Source organism: Lepidothrix coronata, unplaced genomic scaffold (assembly GCF_001604755.1).
Source record: "Lepidothrix coronata isolate B3197 unplaced genomic scaffold, Lepidothrix_coronata-1.0 Scaffold284, whole genome shotgun sequence".
Classification (NCBI taxonomy): Eukaryota; Metazoa; Chordata; class Aves; order Passeriformes; family Pipridae; genus Lepidothrix; species Lepidothrix coronata.
The window spans coordinates 70,161-89,545 of NW_016690464.1; the positions used below are offsets into that span (position 1 = coordinate 70,161).

A 19,385-nucleotide genomic window follows, 5' to 3' on the forward strand; every position below is an offset into this window, starting at 1 on the left:
CTGTCCTGTCAGTTTGAAGCCATTCCCCCTTGTCCTGTCCCTCCAGGCCCTTGTCCCAAGTCCCTCTCCAGCTCTCCTGGAGCCCCTTTAGGCACTGGAAGGGGCTCTAAGGTCTCCCTGGAGCCTTCTCTTCTCCAGGCTGAACACCCCCAGCTCTCCCACCCTCTCTCCATAATAGAGGTCCTCCAGCCCTTAGAGCATCTCCGTGGCCCTAATGACAGTTCCAGGGGCTGCCATAGGGGCAGAAACTGCAGGAAGTGACCTGAGCTCCACTGCAGCACCTCAGCACCTCATCCCAGGGAGCAGAGACACAGCAAAGGGAAAAGCTGCTGCAGGAACAGCCAGGATGGAGCAAGAGCCCAAACACAAGCCTCAGCCATGGACAGCTTTTTCTGTGGTGTCCATGCCAGGAGAGTCCCAGAGCTTGATGAAAACTGGAAGCTCACAGACAATGGAAATGTTATTACAACTTCTTCGCTGGCATATCTGGAAATTCAGTCCAGACACTCCAACTGCTCCCAGGCAGGGAAGTCAAGCACATGGTGCAGTCCTTCGTCCTCAGTTCTAAACACTGAATTTTGTAAATCCAACACTGGATTGTTGTTTTAATTGACTCGTAGGAAACAAAAAAGTTCACTGGACCTTGGGTTCTCCCTGAACCATCCGTTAAGGAAACAGAAATCTGCACTTTACTACTTTTTAGGAAAGAAAAAGCCTGCAGGCAGCTCAGCATGGCAACACTCAGAACCAACCCACATCTGGATGCAAAAGCTTGTTCTGCAAAAAAATTTTTAACAGCAATGCTGTGCAACAGGGACAGTTCCAGCAAACAATGTAATAAATGATGTATAAACCAGCCCACGCTCCCCAGCCACCTCAGGGGGAGGGCAGGGATGGGGCAGGGTAGATAACAAGTTATCCTCCAGATTTACCTGTTCCAAGGAACAAAATAGCCTAAAGATATTATTTTATCCTTGTTTTTCCCCTTGTTCAACAAAGGTGACCAAGATCTCACACTCTGTTCCAAAAAAAATGACCTCACTGGCCCCTTATCTAATTACAAAATATTTTCCTCTGCTGCTCCGTTCCAGCCTCGCAGGGACTTTCCTCGCTGCTGCTCAGCCTCAAGTTTTCCAGAGTCTTGGGTGGGGGGCAGGAAAGCAGCTTCTTTCCCCTTTCCCTTAATCAAAATCAAGCTGGAGGCCTTTGATGCCGATGGCTTTGGCCAAACAACAGCCTGGCAGTTGCTTTGCTGCTCATCCGGAGGGAGCAGATGGAAGTTTGGGTGAAGCCTGCACCCCGTTATGGGATGAAGTCACGGATTAACCAGGGATCCTGCTTTTCCTCTCGCTCTTCCCAGCCGATTACAAGGAGGGCCGCACCCTCCTCTTAGATTCCTGGTCTCATTCCTCGTGGTTGTCATCATGTCTGCAGCACAGGGAGGCCGAGCAGCCAGGGAGGGGTGTCTGATGCCCGGGGTGGCAGGAGCAGGTAAAGGCAAAAAATAAACCCAGCACATCCTTTAAATCTCCCTGAGCTCATCAAACCCACACTTCATCAGGCTGCAAGGGCTCGGTTTTCCTTCTCTCACAGTTAAGGGAAAGAATAAAAGCATCCGCCTTCAAACCCTCTCTGTCCTCGCTCCGGAACCAGGTGGGTCACTCCATGTGATCCCAGTGCAGGTGAAGCGGAGGGAGGTGGGAAGCTCAGCCTGGCCTCCACAGCCAGCAGTTTTCCACACCTTGCCAACACGATGAGCCAGGGGCAGGGCCACCTCATCCAGAGCTCCTGCCCTTTCCAGGTGCCCCCTGGGGTTTGCAGGGCAGAGGAAGGCCTGGGATGAGCCCCGTAGGAAGGTGGCACTGGCTCTTCTTGCACCAGGTCAGAGATTCTGGCTGCTCCATCTGGAATGGTCCAGGAGTCCATCCATGCCTTGGAGAAGGGGCAGAGAAACAGCACCAAGTGTGGGGAGAGAAGGGACTTGGACAGTGCAAAGGCACAGCTGCCACGCTCCGCTTGGCTCCCTGGAAAAAGGGCTGCTGCTCCACTGACTCACCTCCCAGGAGCTGAACGTGGCTGCTGGATTGTCCAGGGTCCATTCCCAGATTTCCAAACCACTCACCCTCAGAGGGGTGTAACTGGAGTCTGGATCACAGCATTGCAGGAGAGGAATGTATTCAGGGAAATACTGCAACAGATGCCATGCTCCACTCCCATTCCCAGTTTGAGCAATCACTGTTCACCCAACACAAACCGTCACCATTCCCCTGGAAAGCACCGACTCACACCCAAGGAATGAGATGCCAGAGGCTGCAGCAGAGCAGGGCGAAGCACTGCAAGCATTTCTGTTGAAAGGGACAAATTCCACATAGAGCAGATGGCAAAGCTTCCAGCACATCAGGGAGCCAAGGCAACTCCACTTCCATCCTACTGGACCCACAGTCTGTCCTGGAGCTTCCAGGGAACAAGACAGGTACCCACACAAGAGCCAAGAAGCAAGATGACCAGAAAGTCCCTGTTTTTGCAAGCTTTACACACCTAGCACCAGAATTCCCGACAACAGGAGCCTCTGCTGCACGCAGGGCTGACAGGAAGGAAAGGAAAAGCTGGAATCTGTGAATGTTACAGCAGGGAGTTCTCCAAGGAATAGAGATTTGGGGGGTGGGTTTTTTTGTTCCTTTGTTAGTAGGACAGGTTTGCCAGAGGAAGCTCACTGCACGTCTGAACTACAGCACAGCACCAAGTTTCTGCCACGTGTTTTACAGCATTTTTATTTCGGGGCAAAAGTCTTACAAGAGAAAGTCTGGTAAGGCAGATCTAGAATGCACGTTTTTTTTTTTTTAAAAAAAAAAAAAAAAACCAAAAAAAAAAACCAAACCAGACAACATGGGTAAGGTAGACAAGAATTTTTTTTTTTTATATTCTGACTATACAATAATATTCATCTCTTTTTTTTTTTTTATTTTTATAATCCACTGCCACGCTACTATAATGGGTCTGTTCTATAGTCTAAGTTTCAGGTTGTCCAGTTAAGTTGTCTGCAGCTTCTTTAAACAAGTTGACCTTTACCTATTTAGAGTTTCTTCTCAGAAACATTCATATATTATGCGGAATATACAGATTTTGAAACAAGACACTTAAAAACACACACACCTATAGCCGCAACACTGGGATAGCTGCATTGTAGGGGGTTACCTTGTTCAGCCAGCTGTAGACTCTGTATGTACAATTAGGGGTTTTTTTATAGTGTTATTTACAGAGATGGACTAAAAGCTCTCTTTAATCTAAAAGGTAAAGGCTCTTGTGTTTGAGTATGTGCAGTTTCATAGCCCTGTGGAAAACAAAACAAAACAAAAAAAAAATAACCACGACAATTATATACACTGTAAACAGCACAAGGCATGAGAATCTCCTCCTACCCCAAACAATCTCGCAGGAAAAGTGTATGTGCACTAATATTCCTCTTCCACTTCGGCTCCCGCTCCTCTGGTCTTCTTGTGGATGGCGCGGTTAAAGCTGTGGCAGGCGGGGACCCAGTGATTGTCATGGAGACCCAACTTACAGCCCGGGATGCCCTTCTGGGACCGGTGGCAGCACATCCAGTAGCCAGGCCCGTAGGGCAGGGCCTGGCAGTAGGGTTTGGGGTGCCACCGGCACAGCGACACGTCCCCCTTCACGTACTTCTTCTTGCACTGCTTGCAGGGGTCCTCCCGGTACCGGGGGTCCCGGACCCAGCGCGAGTCCGCCGGCCGGATGTTGTAGTACTCGATGATGAACTTGAAGTAGTAGCAAGTGCATTTCAGGGCCACCAGGCTCCTGGTAGGGAGCAACCCAAAGATCTTCACTATGATGTGGTGAGGCAGGAAGGCCATATACTGCTGAGGCTCCAGAAGCTGCTGGATTTTGAACCTGGTCTCCAGAAAGTCATGCGAAACCTGCCTTTTCAGGCAGGAAGCGTCAAGTACTTGCAAGGCCCCTTCTGTGGGAGGGACAGAGGGGGCCGATGGCTCTGTAGGGACACTGCTCCTGACACACAACCTGCCGGATGCCAAAGCATCCTCATCCTCATTCTGGGCTACTTCTCCTGGCTTCTCTTGGGTACTTTCCCGCAGTGGCTGTTGCTCGTGAGCAGCAGGCTGGTCGTCCTGGAGGAAAAACAGCCTCCCCGGGAGCGAATCCTCACTAGAACTGGAGTTGGAGAGCTTCTCTTTCCTGCACCCTTTCTCGGTCTTGGTGACGGATATACTGATACACAAGGGCTCCTTCCTCACAGGATGCAGGCTCTGCTTTGGGAAAATCACAGGCTCCTTCGACGTACAATCAACAGTCGCGTTTTTGCTCTGCAAGGGATCCGGTGGCAGCCTGGCAGCAGGAGCTGGACACGAGGACAGCAGAGCTCTGGGAGGCTCAATCCGTGTCTCGGTGTCGCTCCTGCCGGCTGCCATCGCCAGCACCGCGTGAGCAAGTCCCGAATTCACATTCCCCATCCGGGTATCCAGCCCCGAAGGAAAAGGCCGCCGAGCAGAGGCGCCGCCATCCCACAACTCGGCGTCACCCAGAGCACCACAACGACCTCCGTATCCAGCCTCTGCCACCCCCGCCTCCCCCAAGCCATCCCCCTGAGCCAGAACCCCCGGCACCCCCTTCCCCGCCTCTCCCTCGGGCTGGGTGCCGTTGGCCAGGAGCACCCTCCCGACGTTTCTGCGGAAGCTGTTGTTCCGGGAGAGGCTCCCGGCCTCCCGCTCGCTCTGGCGCCTCAGGCACTCCGACTCCAGCTTGGCCACCATGTCCAGCACGCGCACGGGCTCGCCCTGCTGCTCCGCGTGCACCTCGCACGCCCCGGCCGAGGAAAAAGGGTCGGAGCTGGGAAGGGCCCCCTTGGGCTGAGCGCTCGGCCTCGTGGCAGGGGCAGCCGTGCAGGTTTTAGCACAATCCACCAGCAAAGCACTCGCTCGCTGCTCCAGGAAAGCCACCATCTCTATCACCGAGAGGGACCGGCCCGGGAACGCCCCCTCTCCACTGTCATTCCCGTAGTGCACCGAGCAGTGCTCGATGCCACAGGCAAAAGGCTCCGGCTGGGAGCACCTGGCATTGGCCTCCCTCATCCTTTCCAGTTGGATTTTGGCTTTTTTGAGGTCCACCGATTTTTTCCTGCGCTTGGCCGTCCTCCCGTCGATGTCCCACGTGCTCTTGATTTTCATGGAGCCCACCCGGCTGGTGCTGCTGCACTGCTGGGCCGCGAAGAAGGCGATTTTCTCCTTCGTGTTGCCAGGTTTCACCACGGCCCAGACATCCAGAGGCCCTTCCCCTTCCTCTCCCTGGTGGATCGTTGCAGACAGGGCGTTCTTCTTTTCCCTTGCACTTGGACCATCCGCTGGACCTTTCCCGTTCATATTGCACATAGTATTTGGATAAATAATCCCCAGAAGCTTTTGAGATGGAGTCACGAGGGAGGGTTTTGGGAAAACGCTCAGTTTGGTGCAGGTGGTGTATTTTTCTCCTTGTGCTGATCCCTGGTGGCCTCGCAGGGAATCCTGGCTTATTTCTGGGGATCGCTCTTTCTTCTGTAACTTGAGATATGGCTTTAAGTGCATACCAGAGACCCTGGAAAAAAAGAAAGGGGAGAAGTTATAGTTGCAAAATATGTCTGTCTGGAATTAGAGAAGGTGGCCCAGGGTAGGCAGCATCCCACACCTCAAGAAGAACCACATGAGAAAGGAAAACACAGCAACCAAATCTCCAACATCCACCCTTGGAAAACTTCCTGCAGTAGAAGAGAACTTCCCATTAGATAAATCTGTTGCAAGGAGAAATCCTGGAGTTTTTCAGTTGTGAAAACATAGCCAGTGGTTCATTCTAGAGTTAGAGGCATCCTTCTGCCTGTTCATTCCTTAATCCAGTTAGTTGTAAGGTACACATGGGTCATGGAGTTCGTCTCCTGAAAAGAGTATATTTGATAGTGGATGTCCAGATAAAGTACAGTTAAAGCTGAAAAGGGAAATTAGCAAGTATAATTACATTCACCAGAGACCCCAGTGGGTATCTAAATTCCTAATACCACCCAAAGTCACAGAATGGTTTGGGTTGGACCTTAAAAACCACCTCGTTTCACCCCCCTGCCATGGGCAGGGAGACCTTCCACCATCCCAGGTTGCTCCAAGCCCTGTCCAACCTGGCCTTGAACACTTCCAGGGATGGGGCAGCCACAGCTTCCCTGGGCAATGAAACTTACCCTTTAGAATATTGATAATGGCAAATTTGGTGACTTTCTCCTAAGGGTCCTTACATTACACATCAGATACCCCCCCAAAAGCGAGAGAAGCATCACATACAGCTGAAGAGACCCACTCTCAAGGACATGTTTTCATGGTTAGGAATTTAAGAGCTGTGAAGGACCATTTGGATGCTGCTGACACTGCAGCAGCAGAACTCAACTCCTCCGTTCTGTCACACCCTCACAGTCACCTTCCATTCAAAGCTCAGAGCCCGGGGCGCTGCCACACAGGGTGCAATCATCAGGAGACTCCAGGCTCTTCTCCCAGGAGTATCACAGAAGCATATTACAGAACTAACTATAGATTATGTTTCCATGGTAATCTTTGAATTGTTACACTCAAAGGCCTCCACTTTGAAATGGGGATAATCTGTGCTTGCTAGCTGAGGAGCAGCAGGTTCAATGCCACATCCATCAGGAGCCGATACGGACACATTCAGGCACTGAACACGTTTCCCCGGAGAGCTACCACCAAGACAGCTGCTTAAGCACTGCATTTGTAGCCTAAAAACAGCTTTTAATTAAAAACCTCAAGGCACAACATCTACAAAGTCTGACAAATTTATAGCTGATGCTGCCCAAGCGGAGGAAGCCTCCAGCACCAGGAGCAGCCATGCTGCTTAACCATTGCTTTCCCTGGATATTTCCCTCTGGCCCTAGTGATAAGAAGTGAGGGGCAGGCACAGGGGCTTGGGGGAGGTATATCAAGAGGAAGGGTTTAGTTCACCTTTCTATGCCCCTTTGCTCCACACAGTGCGTTGAAGGCCAGGAAGCAGACCCTGGAAAGGATGATGCTATCCTACGTTCTCTCCCTCCGGATTTTACAGGGAAACCATCACCTCATTCTTGCAACCAGACAGCGCCAAAACCATCTGCATCTCACCTACAGACTGTGGGGGTACGAGATCCCAGTGCTGCAGATACACCTACCTAGTTCCTGGGTTAATTCTCTCCCTGTGCCTCCTGCCTGCTAATTCCAGCTCGTTGGAATTGGGTCACCTCCCCGTTTAGTCTCCTCTGCAAAACGCGACTGAGCTATTTTGTTTGCCTCTCCAGTTGGATGCTAAAAGCTGAAATAATCTCACAAAAATAGAACTTCAGGGTGCTGAAACAGATGCATGAAGAGAATATGGGAGATCAAGGCTGCTGGAGTTTGCTCCGGCCTCATTTTCCACAGGGTCTGGCTCATTTTGTCTGCACTTTAGCGAAGCAGGGTCAGGCCCCTGATGCGCCCTGGCCAAAGCCCGGCCCAGAGGAGCAGCAGGTGAAGCACTGCAGCAAACTGCTGCAGGGAACAGTGCCTGCAGCCCTCCCTTCCCTTCCAGAAGGACATTCTGGAGCTGTGCTTCCCAGATTAGGGAGAGAGAAAAAGCTCCGGTGGCCGCCCGCCACCGTACCCTGGGGAGAAGAGGTGAATGCAATTAAATACAAGATTTGCATGCTGAAGTCTCCTGAGCCAGGAGCAGAAGATCAAATTTCATTCATGAGTTTTCATGCCAAGGTGTTTGAAAAATGAGCTGAGCTTGTTCATAAAAGGCTTTCTTCAAGCAGTTTTCAGGAATCCGGGAGGACAATCGGCTCAACACCCTTTATTAAGAGAAGCTGCAAATGAAGGTGAGACCAGGTATTATAAGAATGAAAACAGGACCAAACTGGTTACCCCAACAGGCTCAGGGGACACGTTTAGCCAGCAAAGTTGGTTCAGCTGCTCCCAGCTATTTCTGGTCTATGGAGAAAGACAAAGGGTAGAGTTCTGCCTCACCTATCACAGATTCCTTGTTTAAGGTTATATTTCCTCCTGTGTTTCAGTTAGTCCCTGGCTCAGCCAACAATACCATTTAAGGTTGAAAAGTTACAATTTACATAACAAAATTATGCCTTACTCAGAAGTTTTACTGCCAGAATAATTGCCTCATTTGAATTCGGCACCCAGTTCATTGCACATGTTCTAATGGATCTGGATTTAAAGAAAATCTTCATCTAATAACTTCAGACAGCTATAAAAGAACACTGCAGACTCCACCTGACCAGCTGCCACCTGCCTCGCAGTTTTCCAGCAGCAGGGAAGAGAACTTCCATTTTAAAAGGGATCTTAGTAATGGACCTTACCTGAAAGTGTCACTTGGAAAAAACGAGCCCCCACCTCACACGCGCTTTGCTGTGGATATTAAGAACGAACTTTTAGGCAAACACAGCTTCTTCCCTGCACATCAGCAGCACATTTCATCTCTAGCTCCTAGAATTAGAACAAGCCTTCCCAGCAGAAATTGCTTTGAAGATGAACCAGAGCCCAGTCCCCACCCACAGACTCCCCTATTTCTGCAACATCTCAGTGCTGGCAAGTGGAGAACTGTGGCAGCTGCAGGTAAAGCTTTTAAATATTTAAAACCACCAAAAATAGTTGCTAAAAGGTGAAGTCACTGACAATTCCCTATGAAACTTAATTCCAGAATAATTCTGTTTGCTTTCCTCCACCCTTTAAGTTATCAAGCTTTCTAATTTTATCTTTAGAGACAATGACTCTTCAGAAGTCCACAGAGCACACATAAAAAGGTTTTCAATCCCAAATGTGCGGTTTTAAATTGCTGATAAGAGAGAATTCTGCCAGGAATGATCAGCACTGAAACAACGAGCAGTGCTGCCTTCATGCTGTTATTCCATCCTTAAGCTGATGAAATAAAGGGGCCAGTTTTTCTATTTCTAATCAGCTGTGTCTGAAAAACAGGATACTTGCACTGCTGGAATGACACTGCTGTTTTCCTAAGTCATAACTACAGCTTGTTTCCACTGTAGTTTTATCAAGTTAGTTACTCCACATTGTTGATACAGAAATATATTCCTTTATATGAGCACAAACACACACACACAAGCCTCTCCTCTTCCCACTGAAGACCCACTTGCGGACTCCCCATCCCTGGAAGTGTCCAAGGCCAGGCTGGATAGGGCTTGGAGCACCCTGGGCTAGTGGAACATGTCCCTGCCCATGGTAGAAGGGTTGGAATGAGATGGTCTTTGAGGTCTCTTCCAAGCCAAATCATTCCATGATTCTTACTTGCCAAGCTGGCCAGAATCTTCCTGCATCCTTTTGTACTTATATATGTCCTAAATCACAGCAGCCTAAAAAAATAATACATTTGCTTTAGTGGAAACTCCAAAGTTGGAGGGAAAACTGGTAAAAAAAGGCTCAGTTTTTACAACTCCTTTGTGAGGTCCACAAAGAACCTTAATGCCTCTCACTGTCACGGACTCTCATGATGACCTTGTGAAGCTGAAAGATTTCCTCTGGCCAGCAAGAACAACAACAACAACAACAACAACAAAAGTACAATATTTCCAAACAGCATATTCACACTGCAAGTTCTCTGGGCAAAGCACCGCAAGGTTTTGTTAAGGAGAAAATTTCCATCAAAACCCCCAAGTTTCCTGTGGATTTCTTCTTGTAAACACACCAACTGCAGTCGACAAAAGTTTCTCGCGTTGCTGACCGCGCACCCAGTGCCAGCTACAACTCTGAAAAAACCCTCAGGACACACTAACAGAAGGCAGAAGAAGCCAAAAAAAGAAAAATAATAAAAAAAGGAGTAAAAAAAAAAAATCAACAACAATAAAAACCCACACCAAGCATAACCTCTGGCAAGGCTTTTCTCCTCCCTGGCATGCCAGTTCTCTGTCCACAGGGCTCAGCTCCTATGTAAAGGACACTGACAATTAGCAAGGACTGAGCACTGAATGTGAGTTAACTATGGTCAACCACTTGTTATTTCTGGAAGGGCTTGGTGGGTCCTTTGGGCTCAGTCTCCAGTACCATTTCCATCCCCTTTGCACTGCCAGGGCAAGGCAGAGCAGACAGAGAGCTGCTTCAAAGGCATTCCACGGATTCTGCCGGGGCGGGAAAGTCCCAGCTGAGCAGCCGGGATGGAAGAGGCTCTGCTGCTCACTGGAGCTTGTTCTGGCACGTGGCAAGTGTCCAAGCTCGGAGAAGGGCGGGTTGGGAAGCACGACGCTCCGGAGCTGGGGCAGGTTCGACACCGGCAGCTGTGGAGGCATCTGATTTCTAGAAAACCCACTCCCTCGGAGCAGCAGCTGCTCCAGACCCACCTCCCAGCGCCTGCAAAATGCCTCTTGCATCTCTCAGAGAGCCAGCAAGGATTCTTACGGGATTTGAAGGCAAACAGAAGGTATCTGGCTGCTGAGGGAGAGCTCTCTGTCCAAGTGGCCAGCCTGGGGGAAGCGGGAGCAAGCCAAAAACGTGGGGCAGAGCTGGCCCAAAAGAGCTGAGGAACTGAATGCAAAGAAAACACCTAACACTGAGTGTTCACCCCATCAGGTGTTCAAATAACCTGACTCTGGGGGAGACAGCACCCAAATGTAGCTGCACACAGGCATGAAGTCCATCATCCTCACCACACAGAGGTTTCAGGTGACACAACACACACCCAAGCCCCACACACACCACTCCAGTTCGAGGGCTCCCACCCATTAATGTTCTGGACACATTTTATACTAAACACCCACACACTCTTCAACGTAAAGCACAGTCAACTTGGCTACTTTCTAAAGTTTATACAGGAAGAAGTGCCACTGCTTTGCCAGGCTTTTGTATAAAAGCACTTACCGTGAAGCGAGTGACGTAGAAGCGGTTCTTTGTTGAGCCTCAGGAACCTCAAACCCCTGCTCCCTGCTTCCCAACCACACTGGAGATGACACAGGGATGACACAAAGCAGAAGGGAACAAAATGAACTGACAGATTTGGTGTTCAAGGTTATAAGCTGCTCCAGAAACGTGTAGCTCAAAGACAACCACGTGCCTGTGGTGGAACAGGCTGAGATGAGAAGAAATCACAGAAGGACAGTAAGAAAAACAGTGGTGGTTTTATAGATCTTCTGCTTAAAGCTGCCCAGAGCAGCACAGATACGTGATATGCTTCCTTCTGGAAGTCTTTTACCTCTCTTACTTTAACATTTGTTTTCTGATTTATTAACAGCAACAGGACCAAGACCTTTCTTCACATCATGGCACAACATGAATTTCTTCAAACAGCTAACGAACCAACACAAAGTGATGCTATTTATAGCCTTCATTTTTGTGCATATTGTAATGAGAACACATGAAAGGTTGTAGAAATTAACCTTGGACCACACGATCAGTCGGAGACTCGGCGTTCAAAAGAAAAGAATAAGTGAAAGTACATCTGAAAGCAAGTCATAAGGTTGCTCTTTTGAAACTCAAGACTGAAAGGAACTGGTTCATGAAGTTCAAGATGTGGTGCAGAAGATTTCACTGCAGACAGATTTCTCCAGGAGCCAAAAGGTGTTTTCATTATTAAGAACACGTCCCAAACAAGAACTGAAGAAACTCCAACTGGATGTGATCCTTTTTCGTGAAGGATACAAGAAGCAGACGCAGGTTTCAAGTCACATCACTTAGAAACTCGTATCTTGGAGCTCAAAAAGTCCAGGGATAAACATGAGAAGTGGTGCAGCGTTAGGTCACTGCAGAGATATTTGAAAACAAAGAAATAGTGAAAGGTTCCTCAGTTTGTGAGAAAGGACTGGGAGAGAAAAAGGGCTGCGAGCAAGGGCAGGGCAGAGATTAAGAGTATTCCAAGTGCTACACAAAATACCAAAATTGACTTTGCATCATTTTTAAAGAGGGGTGGTAACTGCGATCGTGAGGGCAAAAGCCCAGGCGTTAATCTGAACAAGAACATTGGCAGGGGGAGGATTAAAGAGCTTCATAAAAATTGTGAGGATTGGCTCATCTCAGTTTTAGAATCCAAAACAGATAGGCTCACGCACTGCAGGCCAAGAAACAGGATTTATAAACCTCTTGAAAGGCAACAATGGGAGATAATAAACATGTGGCACATTGGAGGGGGCACTGCAGGGGAGAAAGAGAAGGGAGAATGATTGCAGCCTCTCCAGGGCTGGTATTCTGACTCCAATATAAAGGTGCTTTGCAAGCAAAGAGGATTAATGTGACACAGAGAAAAAGGGGGAAGAGGGAATACTTCAAAATGCCAGACTAACCTCAAGGTTTTCAAAAAAAAGTGATCATTTTAGACAAATCTACTATATCTTACTCACATGGTCTTCAGAGAGCACAAAGAGATTTACTGGTGAAGACAGATTGGCAGAGGAATGGGAAAACAGACAAAGGAGCTGGCTTAGCAGCAGACAGCCCCAGGTGATGCTGAATAAGAAAATACCAGCTTGGAAACCAAAGGCATGCCTCAAGAATCAGCCTGGGGAACATCTGATTTTGTTAGGAATGACCTCAGCACAAATACTGCACCCACAGAACTGGAGGCAGCTCCAAAACAGCAGAGGCACAAAGCTCCAAGTCACAGAAACTGAGGAGGGTTTTGAAATACAGGCAGTGATGCACCAGCAAGAGGAACACCAAGGAGTTCTGGAAGTAACTAAGGTGAATTGGCCACCATAGAAACAAGTAAGTGGAGGTGACTCTGTCACACGTTTGAGGCAGCAGCAAGAAAACCCTCCAGCCAGATCTGCCCTGGAGCACAGCAGAGAATTTTAGCCAGGATTGAGATGTATCCACACTGAGGACAACAACAGTTGTTATTCAAGAAGCTACTTGAGAAAACTTGGGTCATTTAGCACCACAAAACCACAGGTGAGGGTCACAACCCCATTTTACAGAATGCAGCAAGAGAGGTAAACCACTGAAAATAAGAAGTGGGAAGAAAAGCAGAAGGAAAATAAAGGAACAGAAACTCAAATAAGCATGTAAACTGTCATGAATGTTTAGTCTGGGAATCAAAAGAAGGTTCCTAATTGCACAGCTAGATCTGTCATCTTCAGTAATGGCTTAATAAACTGGAGGAGAGAAGAAGAGATGTAAGAAAAGATGTAAATGTTTTTAGGCTAGACTAAGTTCACAAAAGGGATTATGAGCTACTGCTTGGGAAAGCAAAGAGCTGGGTGACCCAGGAAGTCTTTTCCAGCACTAAATTACCATGAGACTAACATAGCAAGTATATGCTGTCTACACAACCACAAAGAACAAAGGTTAAAAGTTTGCTTTAAACCCACACAGCTTTTGGAAACCGAAAAGCTGGCGCTCTTCCGCCAGGCTGAGGAAGTTTAGGAGCCTTGCTTTCAGAAAAAAAAGAAGAAAAAGAAAAGAAGATACATATATTTTGAAGTAGTCTGAACTCAAACAAACCAGCATGTTCTTGCATTTGCATAAGGACAAGTTGTTCTGCCCGTTGTTCCTATAACGAGACACAGTGAGAGGCGTTCACTTAATTGTCACATAAGCACAAGTGTTTGAAATCAATCGTGCATTTCTTCTTAATAAGAGACACAGGAGAGTGGGCAATGCAAAATCTGAGCTTAAACTAATCTAATTACTTACTCCATAGTAAGACAAACCACAACAATGAGTGCCAGCATTTCCACTTGCTCTAAGCTGACTGTGTGTTCTAAAGCCTCCTCTGACGAGCCACTCGCCAATTAAGTTTTACTTCAAAGTCGTGTTCCCAAACTAATTTACAGCTGTTGCTAAAAAACCCAAGGATTTCTCCAAGCACCCTGCCAGCTGTAGGGAATCTGAAGTTGTCATTATCAAATAAAAACGTCAAAAGAACATTTCTGCCCTTAAGCCATTACAGCGTTTCACTTAAACACCATCCGAAAGGAAGAATTTGGACCGAACAGTTGAGTGACAAGACAATAGGAAGGCAAGGAGAAGGCTCAGTCAGTGCTGAAGAGTCAGCTGGAGGCAGGCCAGCCTGTTCATACCGTTTGACCTGGTGGAAGGTGGAGGATGTGGAATTCAGCGGTTCCCTGTGGAGGCCAGCTCTGCAGGAACTCTTCATGGTAACTACCTCTCCAGCTAAGGCACGCCGTCACAGCCAGTCCATCCTGGGTCACACCCCAGGCTCCCCCATCAGCTCTCCTTGCCCCACACAGAGCTTCACCGTGTCTCTGCCACCTAAAAACTGAACAAACATAAGAAAATCACATTCAAGTACAGCAGCAGCTGAAGCACCGATGATCCAAACACGGACTTTCCCACGAGACAAAATATATATATACACATATGTGCATGCACAGATACAAAATATATACGTTTATATATAAAAGAACTTAACATCATCATGCCGTTATTGCAGCTGGAGTTTCTGAACACCATCAAACACAAATTAACACAACAGCCTGTCTGCACACACAACATTTTTCCACCTTATATACACGGCTACAGCGCTAACTTGTTACCTCCCACGGAACACCTCCGCCTGCAGAGCTCCTCGTAAACAGGACACACGAGAGATCCTTCTGCTTGTTAGCACTGCACCGGGCTTTGGAGGGAAATAGCTGCTGGCAGTAAGATTTGAGGCTGCCAGGAGTTACGTTAGTGTTCTAATCAAAATAACGTGGTGGATTTCATACAGGACAGAAAACATGTCACCACGCAGCCTCCAAGTCCTGTGAAAACTGCCCTGTCTTTGCATCACATGCTGATAAGGCAGATTACACCAAAAAACAACACTGCTCTGCAGTATCTCTTGTTCTCACTGCCTTCTACACCTTGTCCTTGGAGCAGATACTCTTACCGGCGCCTTAACGGACTCTGACGGCGAAAGAACAACAACCTTCGAGCTGGAACATTAAAGGGAAGAGTGACACAGCAGAAGAGCCCTGGAAAACCTCAAATGCTCCAGCCCGAGTTGCCAGCAGATTGTTTTAGAGACCGTTTGCTTCCTCTCTAGAGGACCACGCTCAATGATGCCGTAATAAAGGAATGCCATTTGAGGATGCTAAACATAGAGCTGTGTCCCCAGGGGATCTGTGATTTAGTGCAGCAGGTTGTTCTCTCCTTTTCAGCAGCTTTGCCCAGCGTTCCTGCTGCTGCCCTACTCCTGCTTTTGCAGAGATGGAGCCTCTCACATCAACCCCCTCCCAACACCTCCCACACAGAAGAGCCCCAACCTACACACCAACCAGTGCTTGACCAGTGTGGTTCCAACTCAGTGCTCCCACTAAACACTCCTGGCCTGGAAAAGCTGCTCTTGGTAGCCACACTTGCTGAGAAAGCCACAAAGGATGAATTTTCCAGGCAGGAAAAAACAGAAGCTGGTTTAGACCCATCTTACTTGACTTTCTGCTACGGCAATTCCACGATTCGTCTACTGATGGTGATGGAGAGGTTAATCATTTGCCTACATTTGAGTAGCAGGAGCCTAAAATAATATATAAAATATTATATAAACACATTCCAGTCCTCATGGAGAAATCTCTGCTGAGTTCTACACAAGGCTAAGAAACGTGTCGGGTGGAGAAGATGGAGGCATTGCACTGGCAGAGCAGGGGGATGAGAGCATGTCCTCAGCTCCGGGAATTCAGGAATACCAGGAGTCAGGCTGCCATGATTAGCAGAAATTGAAGCTTTGTAGTTAAACACCACTTTCATTAGACTACCCAGGGTCTGTAACAAGGACCTACCCCTACGAGCAAAACCTAGGCACAAAAAAATCAGCTGTTTCTGATGTTTTGTGGGCTGTAAAATACATTTTCACAAACAGTAATTCACAGAGGGAAAAAAAAAGCATGTGCCTAGTGCTTTGGGAAAATCAAAGTTAAACACAAAATCGTTACTTTCCCATGAACCATCAGTAAGAGGCACTGAAATCCTGACTTTTCTCCAAGCTTTTGTCTGGCTTTCCTTCTGGCTTTACTGACACTAGCATTTCAGACTCAGCAGGAGCTGTATCACAAAAAACATGATTATATCCACACCCAAATAAACGCAACCACACCATTTCAAGAATGCCACTCACTTTTTCAAGAGTTAGAACTCCCTCCCATGTATCCCTGGTTAGAAACACCATATGTTTTGTGCTAGTCCTACTCCTTTGGGGATCAACTGAGAAGTAAAAGATAAAAGCCAGACAAAAAACTGAAACCCAAAGGTATCTTGTGAAGAGCTCGAGAAGCAAAACCATGAAAAGAAGGGGTTCAGGTCAGGAGCAGCCACAACCCTGATCCAAGCACAGGAATCATACAGTGGGATGTCATGTGTTTAGGAAGGAACCAGCACCTACTAGAGGGAGGCAAAAGCTGGCAAAATAGACACAGGCAACTTCAGATGGGCACTGCAGCACAGCTCCAACCACAGCTCCATACAAAGCATGCTTTTTCCCCTCCTCTATAGCTGCTGGGCCATAGAAAAGAGCTGAAATAGGCTATTAATGCCAGCAAGCCCCTGACAAATTCCTACTGTGTGAGGAGTAAAAAGCTGTGCTTGTGAATTAAAAAAAAAAAAAAGGAAAAAAAGAAGGAAAATAAAAAGAAAAAAAAATCAGCATCCAAGCTAGCAAAGATACTTACTGCCTTTTAATTACCACTGTTTCTGTACCAAGGCTGATCTTTAGCAGTAGGTGCTTCAGCCGATTTGCTAGTTTTGCACAGAGAAAAACTGAAATACAGATGCACAGAGAAACAAAACAGGAGAGGAAGTTAAAAACATAATGGTGTTGTTCTCCCTTTCTGAAGCCACCCCCAAACATATGCCTTCGTACACAAGATGTGGGAAGGACTCGGATTTTGGCAGCAGTAAAGCATCACATCCTCCCAGCCACGGACGGCAGTTCGGTCCCACAGAATTCCCCGTCTTATCGTCAGGTTTGAATGCTGCTGCAGCTCGGGAAAACAAATGTATTAACTCAGCCAGAGTGGATGAAGGGGGGGTCAAGGTCTCCTCATCTGTGCAGCACTAAAAAGCACTAAAGCTTTTGATATTTTGAACTAAAGCTTCACCGCAAGAACAAGTGTGTTTTAGCTGTAGCAACAGTAACCCATCAACAAAGGAGTTCAAAGGGTGGGCACATCCTCTCAGAAAATTTACTTTCTAGAAAGGAGGCCGTGGCCTCGGGACTGGATCTGAGCAGCAATCACCCTGCTGGTAAAAACATGTGTGAAAACACATTTGACCACCCCACCTCCACACAAGGGCAAGCCTTAGGATGCTCCACAGGGACATGGCACCGGACATGGCTGGGCAAAGAGCAGCAGCACAGCCAGGATGCAGGAGAAAGCAGCAGCAAGTGTTTCAGAGGGGAACTCAGAGGAGTTAATACCAAGAAACAGTCATTATGATGGGGGGGGGGAAACAACACAGTGCTGAGGCCTTATTATAAAGATATAGAGTTTTGTTTTCTTGCAAGAACCGAGTTCCAAGTCCATTCCCCCACCACTGAGCTCGAGTTTAGGTTGTTACATGATACTTGCCTCTAAAACTATATTTCACCAGACAGGCAATTCTGCCATTTCCCAGCCTAGTCATCCCTCCCTCCCTCTCAAACACCCGCCAGGACACCTATAACAGCACCAGAATTTCCTAAGCAAGAAGCTTTGGCAGAAAGCTTCTCCTCATCCCATACTCCCACTGGGAACAATCCACAGCAGCTCCCAGACTAGGCTGCACAGCAAGATGATACACCAAATCCTCATACTCAGCCTCCTATAGGAACACAACCCTTCCCTTTTAACCATCCTTCATGTAATATCTTCCTATTTAAAACACCTTAAAGAACTGCCTTTTGACACTAAAGGAGCCAACACAGACATAATTTGGCTTGTGTGCTCAGCTTCCCCACTGTTTGATGGTCAAAAAGGATAAAGTTGCACAGATCTGATGTTATCTAATCTAAAAACAATAAAGCTGCCATAGGGGCTCCAGCTGGAATAAATGTGGGGGAGCTTCCTGTGTCCACTCACACACCAAAACCAACTGATGCCACTTCTTCTAGGTACCAGGAACCAGAGCTGGTAAAGCAAGACCCTGTTACCATTGCCTTGGCTCATTTAGCCACCAAATTTACTCCAGCCCTTCCCTCACTCCCATCCATACTCTGTACCCTGGATCACACCAGACAGAGCAGCTACTGAACTGAAATCTGAAGATTCCCACATAAGGGGAATCAATGGAGGTCACAAAGATGATCTGGGGTCTGGAGCATCTCTCTTATGAGGAAAGACTGCAAGAGCTGGTCCTGTTTAGTCTGGAGAAGACTGAGAAGGGATCTCATCAATGCACATAAATATCTCAAAGGTGGGTGTCAAGATGATGGTGCCAGACTCTTTTCATTGGTTCCCAGCAACAGGATGAGGAGCAATGACCATAAATTAACACACAAAAAGTTCCACCTCAACATGAAGGAGAACTTCTTTACATTAAGGGTGGCAGAGCACTGGAACAGGCTGCCCAGGGAGGTCATGGATTTTCCCTCTCTGGAGACATTCCTCTCTGGACACATTCCTGTGTAACCAGAGGTCCCTTCCAACCCTAATAATTCTGTGATTCTCTTCTAAATTTGAGCTTGGACATCCATGTCAGCCCCATGGCTGTTCCAGTCACTGTAATTCCTGCCATGCTGAGGTCTCATCCCTCTTTGCCTCCCAGCTCATTCACACCTTTCCCTTTATCAGCACTGGTTTCCCACTTGATTTCTCACCTGAAGCAGCTCAGGGAGCTGAAAGTAGGAGACAATTAACCTAGAAGTGATCAGCTCCCTGACCCACTTACCCCCAAGACCTGGCAGGAACTCACAAAACCTGGCAGGGTGAAGTTCTCAGCAACTCAGCCTGGATTCAGCCAACTCCAATCCACACCTGGAATCGTGCTGGAAAAGGTGCCTGCTACAAAGTGGTTTTTAGCTTCTTTCAAGCCAGTGGAAAGGAACGCTTCTGAATGCACAGTGGGCAGAATGCAGAGTGTTTCGGAAGCGGGGAAATGAGCGTGTAGGGCTCCAAGGCAACATTTGACTCTCCACTGCTGTCAAGCAGCGCTACTTGCTGTACTGATAAGCATATGAAATGCTTATTCTAATGAAGCACTACAGGGAGAACCTGTCTTCCTTCCAAGATCATGTCAATGAAGAATGAAAGGCTTCGCATTCGCAGCAGTCCTGCCTTCTCTCTAGGTGGGGTAAGCGTTGGAAGGACTAAGTCGCCCCCTCAAAAGGAAAATCTCAGAAGGGAAAGAAAAAATAAAGGAAAGACAAGCTCTGCTGCACCCTCTTAACTCTGTATTTTGAGTACTGGGAAAAAAAAATAATATTACAAGTGTTTCCCTTGTTCAACT

At 47.7% G+C, this 19,385-nt stretch overlaps 1 protein-coding gene across 8 annotated transcripts in view; it reads right to left on the bottom strand.

Annotated features, from left to right (window-relative positions):
• Window positions 1–2,752: 2,752 nt before the first annotated feature.
• FBXO34 (F-box protein 34) overlaps window positions 2,753–19,385 on the bottom strand; it is a 41,893-nt gene continuing 25,260 nt past the window's right edge. For 5 of the 8 annotated variants that reach the window (XM_017836799.1, XM_017836802.1, XM_017836800.1 and 2 more), the window contains 2 exons: window positions 14,042–14,241; window positions 2,753–5,604 (listed from right to left, as the gene is read on the bottom strand). In XM_017836799.1, coding sequence (XP_017692288.1) covers window positions 3,453–5,604; window positions 14,042–14,118 — 2,229 coding nt within the window. In that variant the 5' untranslated portion in view covers window positions 14,119–14,241 and the 3' untranslated portion in view covers window positions 2,753–3,452. Of the gene's footprint in view, window positions 5,605–14,041; window positions 14,242–16,630; window positions 16,719–19,385 lie in introns of all 8 variants that reach the window. The other 3 variants (XM_017836803.1, XM_017836801.1, XM_017836804.1) reach the window with 2 other exon arrangements.